This window comes from Neopelma chrysocephalum, unplaced genomic scaffold, assembly GCF_003984885.1.
Source record: "Neopelma chrysocephalum unplaced genomic scaffold, ASM398488v2 Primary Assembly neopelma1_321, whole genome shotgun sequence".
Taxonomy (NCBI): Eukaryota; Metazoa; Chordata; class Aves; order Passeriformes; family Pipridae; genus Neopelma; species Neopelma chrysocephalum.
In genome coordinates this window covers 85,340-93,194 of record NW_020897984.1, presented here as the reverse complement: position 1 = coordinate 93,194, position 7,855 = coordinate 85,340, and the positions used below count along the sequence as shown (strand labels likewise).

The window sequence follows — 7,855 nt, the reverse complement described above, 5'->3', positions numbered from 1 at the left end:
CCCGCGCGCGCCGCTCCGCCGCGCCAGCGCCGGCCAATCGGAGGAGGCCCCGCGCCGCCGCGCCGCCGCGCCAGCCAATCGCGGGAGGGCTCGCGCCGGCGCTCCGCGGCGCTGACCAATGGGGGCCACGGGCGCCAAAATTCTTATTCTCCCCTGAGCGTCGGCACCGCCTTCCCGGGCCGGGACGGCCAATGGGAGGGGCCGGACGCGCCCCCGGCCCTGGCCCCGCCCCCGAGCTCTGGCCCTGTGCCCGAGCTCCGGCCCCGCCTCCAGGGTGGCCAATGGGGATGAGCCGGCCCCGCCCCCGCGCTCTGGCCCCGCCCCCTGGCGGGCAGGGGGCGCGGGGTCCGGACGGGACCGGGATCGGGACCGGGCGCGACATGGGCGGGTGGCGGGACATGTCCGCCCAGGTAGGGCCCGGGGGCAGGTAGCGCGCGGTTCTCTCCCAGACCGCGGGGTCTCTCTCGGCCCCCGCTGCAGCCCCGTTGCCTCCCCGCAGGCGCTGGAGGACCAGTACTCCCCCAGCCGCTGGTCCCCCCGCCTCGACCGGGACACCATCATCGACGCCCACCTCGCGGTGACGGCGGCAGGTGAGAAGCGGGGGACGCCGGGAGTGGGGGCTGCGCTCGGTGCCATGGCCCCGTGCCCCACCGCCTCCCGCCCTGCAGGAACCGAGCGGGCCCGGGCCAGCGCCCAGACCTCGCTGCACGTCCCCTATGGCAAAGGGGACGGGGAGAAGCTGGACATCTATTTGCCCACGGACCATTCTGGGAGTAAGTGACAGAGACGGTGAGGACGGGGGTGGGCAGGGGTCGGACCCTCTGCTCACCCCCCACTGCGCTGTGCAGCCTTCCCGGTCCTGGTCTACATCCATGGCGGATACTGGCAGTGCCTGAGGTGAGGTGGGATCCCTTGGGAAGGGACCCCCCCTGCCCACCCTTACTGACTCCCTTCTCCCGACACTGGGACTCTCTGGGTACGTGGGGTCTGACCAGTCCCCAGCTGGCCCCCACAGCCCCTGGCCCCACAGCCTGTCTCTCTTCCCCCAGTAAGGACGAGTCGGGGTTTGCAGCCCCCCCGCTGGTGTCGCAGGGGGTGGCGGTGGTGGCAGTGGGATACGACACAGCCCCCAGAGGTGGGTGTTGCCCTGCAGAGGCTGTGGCTGCGCGCATGGCCCGGCGCCCTCTGACCCTGCCCTCTGCCCTCTGCCCAGGCCACATGGACACTATGGTTCTGCAGGTGCGCCGCAGCCTCGCCTTCCTGGTGGAGCAGTACCCTGGGATCAGGTGGGCAGCTCCCGGGGGGGCTGATGTGTGAGCGTGGTTGGGGGGGCAAACGAGCCCTGTGCCAGGACAAAGACTCCACCACCTCAGCCCAGGTGCTGGGCAGTGCCTGCAGCCACGATCCTGTCCCTGCACAAGGCAGCAGCTGATGGATTAGGAAACATCCGAGCTGCTGCTGTGTTCAGAGCTGCTGCTGTGTTCAGGCGTGCTGCCCCCTCCGCATGGAGCAGGATGTCCCGAGGTGTCCCCAGGTGTCCCTGCCAGTCACTCCCTGAACTGGCTCACGGCTCTCTCCTTCCAGAGGCATTTACCTGTGTGGGCACTCGGCAGGGGCCCACCTGGCAGCCATGGTGCTGCTCACAGACTGGACGGAATTCCACGTGGTGCCAGATATCAGAGGTAGGGTTGGCCGTATCCCAGTGCAGAGGCTGGAGGAGAACTGGTCCCTGCACTTGGAACAAGGCTGCGGGGCTGTGGAGCCGAGGGGATGAGCTGCCCAATGATGAGGTCCCCAGGGTTGTGGGAGCCACCCGAGCTGTGGCCTCTCACTTGCCAGTGGCTCTGCCTTCAGGAGCAGTGCTGGTGAGCGGTGTGTACGACCTGGAGCCCATCCTGCACACCTACGTGAACGATGCTCTGAACATGAGCCGGTGAGCCTGCACGCTGCAGGGACAGCCACAGGGACAGGGCAGGCGGACATCAGTGGCTCTGTGGCCGCTCTGCTCCTGTGCCACCCCCTGGCCGACGAGCCCAGCCAAGGACATGGCTGCTCTTGGAGCGAGGGGCTGTGTCAGGTGCCACTGCGGTGACTCCTGCAGGGAGGTGGCCCAGAGGAACAGTCCCATGCGACACGTTGCCCCAGCGGTGCCAGCGGCCTGTGAGGTGCTCGTGGTGGTGGCCCAGCACGACTCCCCGGAGTTCCGCAGGCAGTCGCAGGAGTATGGCCAGGTGAGCTCCAGCAGTGCCCTGCCCGGCTCCATGGCAGTGCTGCTCCAGCTGGCCCTCGCCAACCTGTCCAACTGGGATGAAGAGCTCGCATGCTGGGCCAGAGTGGTGCTTCTGGCTCGGGGAAGGACACCAGTCCTCGCCAAGCTGTCATTCCTGCTGTCCTGTGCAGGGCAGGTGGGTGTTGAGGTCCCTCCTGCCAGCACCGCTCTCTCCGCAGGCCCTGCGTGCGGCCGGCTGGTCCGTCTCCCTGCTGGATCTGGCCGGGGTGGATCACTTTGATGTCATTGAGAAGCTGTCGGAGGACAGCTACATCCTCACTCAGGTAGGCAGGAGGGCTGTGCTGAGACAGATCAGGTGGGTGCAGGGCTGGCTGCCACCTCCCTGTGGGGAGGAGCGGGGCCAGCTGCTGCTCACAGGGCTTGGTTCCTCATCCCAGGTCATTCTGAACATGATTTCAAGAGCATGATGGCATGTTGAGAGCGAACAGACAGGGACCATGGCCCTGCATGACGGCACCAGGCAGCCAGTGTTCCCTTGCCCACTGCCTCCTTGCTCCAGCACAGGGTGGCCACTGCCTCAGACCCCCCCCAGCCCCTTCTGCTCTGCCCAGCCTGGGCTGGTGCCCCTTTCCTGGGGTCTTCCTGCCTGCCAGAGCATGAGGGGCTGAGGGCTGCAAGGGTCTGTCCAGACAACTGGTTGATGAAGATCATTCCCTCAGTGTCCTTTAAACTGCATATTGTCGATACAAAATAAAACAGGAATTACTGTTGCCTGGGGTAGCTGCTTCCCAGGGAGCCGGTGACTGCTGAGGGAATCCCTTCTTCCAGCAGGGAGTTCTGGGCTGTGGGCTCCCTGACCCAGAACATAACAGAGAAGCCTGGGGAGCCCACCTGCAGCTGCAGGACTGGGATGACACAAACCTCTGGGAACGGGGGTGACAGAGCCATCTAAGCCAGGCTGGGCTCACGCTCCTGCGACAGTCCTGGCCAGACACAAACCTTGGCGCTGCTGTGCAGTCACTCTGGTCCTCTGGATGAGATGCTTCCATGTCCTCAGGAGCATTTGTCCCTCCATGGGGACCTTGGCTGAAATGTCCCTGCTGCAGAGGCAAGAGAGCCAGGCACACTTAAAACACCCCGCACAGCCACAGTACTGCCAGAAAACATTTATTTTGTGCACTGACCACCCCAAGGACTGGGGTCTCCCCCAGGCTGGGCTCACCCCGGTTTGTCGGTCTGCCTGTGGGGACAGATGATGTGTTGCAGTCAGCTGGGAACACACCTGGAGCACACAGGGGCTGGTCCCAGCCCCTGCACTGTGGGCTGGCCTACTTGCTTCAGCCGGGGGGCTGGGAGGATGCTCAGGCTCCCCCTGTGCCCGAAGGAGTCGGACGCAGTCCCAGGGCCAGCTTCTCCTGACACTTCCTGGCAACAAACTCCAGCTTGCTCCTGGCGAGCTCGGTGTCGTGGGCCGAGATGTCGCGGTGCCAGACGGCGCGCACGGCGCGTGCCGACCAGGGGAGCAGCAGGACGCTGACAGCCCGCCCGGTCTCAGCCACCTCCTCCTCACTGGTGGCACGCAGGTGATCGCAGAGCTCGGCAGGGGACGGCCAGGCCCCCTGGACATTTACCATCACCATGTTGGTCTCCACCGCTGCCAGGTTAACAGAGCAGAGAGGCGAGTCCAGCACCTGGATGCCTGCGGGAGGCCGGGGTGGTGGGTGCGAGCCCAGTGCCTGGCTACCTGGGAGAGGCTACCTGGGAGAGGCTACCTGCCCCAGCCCTGCCCCAGGTCCTGGCTGAAGGGGGGCCCTTTACCCCACCCTGTGGTACCAGGGTCATTGCGGGCACCACAGGGAATCACCCCAGCACTCCAGCCAGGTGAGGATCCCTGCAGCATCCAGCATCTCCATTGGGGGATGGTGCCTGAGCCAGCACTACCCCAGCAGTGCCTGGCAGTGCTGGGTGTGCCGTTACCTCCTGGCACACCGAGGGGCCCCGAGGTACCTTCTGCAAAGCGCCGGGCGTTGTCGTGGTCTCTGTGCAGCGTGGCCTCCGCCTGCCCCAGCCCGAGGAGGGCAGCGGCCGCCAGCACTCCCGCCTGCCGCATCCCGCCACCCAGCAGCTTCCGTGCCCGCCAGGCCTCGGCGATGAACTCCCTGTGCCCCGCCAGCACCGCGCCCGCCGGGGCGCCCAGGCCCTGCAGAGCCACCAGCGGGGTCACCCCGGCTGCCCCTCTTGGGGACACGTCCGGCCTGCCGGGTGTGTTCTTAGCACAATGCCTGCAAACAGGGGCCAAGCTCCGGCCTGCGCTGCCTCCCGCCGGCCCCGGGGACCCCTCTCCACACAAGCACACCTTGGAGAAGCAGAGGGACACGGAGTCGCAGTGCTGGGTGATCTGAGCAGGCTCCACGCCCTGGGCCACTGCCGCGTTCATCAGCCGTGCACCGTCCATGTGCACCCGCAGCCCGTAGCGGTCAGCGAGCTCACGGACCTGGGGGCAGAGGGGCAGCTGCTCTGGGATGGACCCCTAGGGCATCTTGTCCACCGTGAGCCACGCTCTGAGCTCCAGCGTCCCCAGAGTGTCGATGTGCTGGGTCCAGCTGCTCATGTCAGGCAGGACTGTGCCAGCACTGTCCCTGGGCTCCCACCTGCCTGAGGTAGGCGAGGGGCAGCACCCGGCCTCCCGCCGAGCTGTGTGTGTTCTCCAGGCAGATGAGCTGAGGGCGTGGGTGGTACCGGCTGCCGTGGGCCTCGCGGATGCTCAGCTCCAGCTGGTCCAGGTCGAAGGTGCCGTCTGGCAGATCTGGCAGGGCTTGGGAATGGACACCGGCAACCTGCGCCCAGGGCGGGTAAGAGCACAGAGCCGACAGGGGACAGGGGGGTTCCGGCCCTCTGCCCCTCTGTCCCCTCCATCGGGCGTGCTCAGCCCCTAGTCACGCACAGCCTGTGGTGTGGGACAATCCGGGTGATGCTGTGGCAGCGGGTCCTCTGCCCAGCCCAGCCCTGGCAGCCAGAGGAGGGCAGCACATGGCCGCCCTCCTGCCCCTGCCTGCACTGCCACCAGTGCCACCGTGCCCGCCCTCGGCACCCACCTGTGCGGCCCCACCGTGCTCATAGAGGTGCAGGTGGGCGTTCTGGCCCAGGAACAGCTGAGTTCCCCTGTGCTGGCAGTGGCACATCACTGGGGAAGAGGGGCCGTGAAGGAGGATTGCCAAGGGACAGCTCTGCCCCACCACTCCGCGCGCGGGGAGCAGCGAGCGCAGCCTCGGACTCACCAGCAATCAGGTTGGCCATGGTGGCCGTGGGCACGAACAGAGCCGCCTCCGTCCCCAGGGTCCCCGCGGCCCGGCGCTGCAGCTCTGCGGGGGGACACGGGAGTCCTGGGGGGCTGGCACTGGGGGTCCCGGGGCGTCGGGAACCCCACGGGTCCCGGGGACCTCACGGAAGGTCCGTCCCCTCCGCCCACCGTTCACCGCCGGGTCCTCCCCGTAGTCGTCGTCGCCCACGGCGGCGCGGGCCATGGCGCGGCGCATCCCCGCGCACGGCCGGGTCACCGTGTCGCTCCGCAGGTCCACGGCGCGCGGGGAAACCGCGGCGGGGCGGGGGGGCCTCCGCGGCTGCGACCCCCCGAGCACCCCCCCGGGCCCGGGCAGCCGCCCCCGCCGCAGCACCGCCCGCATCGCCGGGACCGCCCCCCGCAAGGGCTCCCGGGCGGGGGCGGGATCGGGATCGCCCGGCCCCCGCCCCGGGAACGGGGCAGGGATGCGGGGCTGTGGCGACGGCGCGGGGCAGCAGCCCCAGCGTGGGCACTGTAGGGCCGTCGTCCCTCCATCCCGCACCTCTGCGCTCGCCTCAGCCACAGTGGCGCTGGGTGACACGGGTGGGGACCGCCCCAGCCCCGCAGCCTCCCCCGGCCCCCCTTCACCCGGAGCCCCATCCTGGGCGCCAGGGGGGATCCGCGAGTCTTTCCATGGCTGAGCGAGGATAGCTGCGGCTCCCGCCACGCTGTGCCGCTGCCAAGAGGGCTGGCACGGGATCACCTGGCTCCGGCTCTGGCTGTGTCTGCCCTGGCAGCAACCGACGCATCACCCAGTGGCACCGAACGTGGGCTGGCACCGCACCGGTGCTGTGGGGTCTGTGGGCAGCTCCGCAGTTCTCAGCGCTGCCTGCCTCCTCTGGGGGGACCCACCGGCCTCTTGGCAGAACTCTGCACTGCCCCGGAGCAGGAGGGCATGTGCCCAGTGCAGCAGTGAGACCCCCCTGCCTTTCCCTGTCAGGCTGGACCGGCTGGGCCGTATCTGCTGTAGATGGGGAGGGGGGCACAGCTCTGCAGAACCTGACACCTTCTCCTGCTGCCCAGCCCTGCCCACCTGTGTATGTGCCACATTCCAGCCACCTGCGCCATGGCTCCTGCCACGCTGCTGCCTTCTCCTTCCCTCTGCCCTGCCACAGCCTTGGCCCTCCCCAGGTCCCCCATCCTGAGCCCTGCAGCTGCCCCACTGCCTGCCCTGCCCCTGCCTGCACCCCCTGCCCGTGGGGCCCCCTCCCTCACCGCCCCCCTCACTGTCAGCCCCGCAGATGAGTGAGCCATAAACAGTCCTTCACGAGACATTTTTCACACGCAGGGCCACATGTTAACAGTTTTTCTTTATTTACTGCCTCCATTTCCTCTTTGTTCCAGGAACTTGTCCTCCAACTTCAAGCTGCTCATGATTAGGCAAAAAGGCCTCTAATCTCCCCGATCTGATTTACCGTCACTGAGAGCAGACGCTTCCCGTTACTGGCCCTGGACCTGGGAGCATGGACAGCTGAGCTGTGCCGGCTGCCGAGCCCAGCCGAGCCTCCCCAAAGCTGCCCCTCCGCACACGCCGCCTTCCCAGCAGCTTCCTCTTCCAGTAAGAGCTGGGCAGCACAGCCGGTCACGTCACAGGTGAAGGGCTGGGGGGAAGAGCAGCTGTGGGGCCCTGGGCCAGGGACCCCTCCCCACGCCTGGGGCGGCTGCCCGAGGGCAAGGCGGGCTTTGGAGCTGCTCTCTCCACTTGGAAAGGCTTGGTGGCTGGAGCATCCCTCAGCATGGCCTTCCCAGCCACTCACCCATCCACTCCCACAGCACCTGGTGGGGTGACTGGTGGCCCTGGGGTGCCCACAGTGGGGAGAGCTCCCACGCATCCTGGCCGTCCCTGTGCGTGGCCCCAGCAAATGCTGAGGGGTGGCTTCAGAGAGCTGAGGGGCAGCTCAGGGCTCTGTGCTGTGCAGCCCCCACAGCCCAGGCAGGATCTGCAGCCAAGCAGGGGCTCCTTCACTAGGAGGTGGCCACGTCCTCTGCAGGACCGTGCAGCGTGGCTGGGTCTCCTCTGCAGAGCCCCTTGTCCTTCACCCCATACCCTTCTCTGGGTCTCTGGGCTGAGACCTCCCTCGGGGGTCTCCCCTCACTACGAGCACACACAGGGAGCTCCCCCATCTACACGGGGCCCAGTAGGGCCGTGGTGGGGCTTGGTGGCCACATGTGGGGCAGCCAAGCTGAGGACGCAGTAGTGTGGGCAGTGGGTGGGCAGTGCCAGTGCCTGGCCAGTGGCTTGGCTGGCAGCTGGGGGCTTGCTGGGGGCTTGCCCGGGACCACAC

At 67.7% G+C, this 7,855-nt stretch overlaps 2 protein-coding genes across 4 annotated transcripts; one reads left to right on the top strand and one right to left on the bottom strand.

The window, feature by feature from the left end:
* The first annotated feature begins 332 nt into the window (after positions 1-332).
* On the top strand, positions 333-3,000 carry AFMID (arylformamidase). 3 transcript variants are annotated; one of them, XM_027705213.1, is made up of 11 exons: positions 333-410; positions 500-590; positions 669-773; positions 849-897; positions 1,050-1,135; positions 1,214-1,286; positions 1,585-1,682; positions 1,855-1,933; positions 2,102-2,231; positions 2,449-2,553; positions 2,668-3,000. In XM_027705213.1, the coding sequence occupies exons 1-11, from the start codon at positions 381-383 to the stop codon at positions 2,695-2,697; spliced, it is 876 nt and encodes a 291-aa protein (XP_027561014.1). In that variant the 5' UTR covers positions 333-380; the 3' UTR covers positions 2,698-3,000. The 3 variants fall into 3 exon arrangements, with proteins under 3 accessions (XP_027561014.1, XP_027561013.1, XP_027561015.1); XM_027705212.1 differs by having other exon boundaries at positions 1,840-1,933; XM_027705214.1 differs by lacking the exons at positions 849-897; positions 1,050-1,135 and having other exon boundaries at positions 1,840-1,933.
* A 376-nt stretch (positions 3,001-3,376) lies between these two features.
* Positions 3,377-5,894, bottom strand: LOC113978348 (probable low-specificity L-threonine aldolase 2). The gene is made up of 8 exons (XM_027705215.1): positions 5,700-5,894; positions 5,509-5,592; positions 5,326-5,414; positions 4,882-5,067; positions 4,587-4,724; positions 4,238-4,430; positions 3,563-3,929; positions 3,377-3,470 (listed from the first exon to the last, which is right to left on the bottom strand). Exons 1-7 carry the CDS (start codon positions 5,764-5,766, stop codon positions 3,592-3,594), a joined length of 1,095 nt encoding a protein of 364 aa, XP_027561016.1. The 5' UTR covers positions 5,767-5,894; the 3' UTR covers positions 3,377-3,470; positions 3,563-3,591.
* Positions 5,895-7,855: the final 1,961 nt, after the last annotated feature.

Excerpts from the sequence above, each read along its gene's own strand:
- LOC113978348 (XM_027705215.1), bottom strand. The coding sequence starts at position 5,766 with ATGCGCCGCGCCATGGCCCGCGCCGCCGTGGGCGACGACGACTACGGG. Across the intron at positions 4,725-4,881 it reads CCCTCGCCTACCTCAGGCAG|GTCCGTGAGCTCGCTGACCG; the intron begins GTGGGAGCCCAG and ends CTCTGCCCCCAG. Across the intron at positions 3,930-4,237 it reads CGCCCGGCGCTTTGCAGAAG|GCATCCAGGTGCTGGACTCG; the intron begins GTACCTCGGGGC and ends GGCCTCCCGCAG.
- AFMID (XM_027705212.1), top strand. The coding sequence starts at position 381 with ATGGGCGGGTGGCGGGACATGTCCGCCCAG. Across the intron at positions 1,287-1,584 it reads GAGCAGTACCCTGGGATCAG|AGGCATTTACCTGTGTGGGC; the intron begins GTGGGCAGCTCC and ends CTCTCCTTCCAG. Across the intron at positions 1,934-2,101 it reads GATGCTCTGAACATGAGCCG|GGAGGTGGCCCAGAGGAACA; the intron begins GTGAGCCTGCAC and ends TGACTCCTGCAG.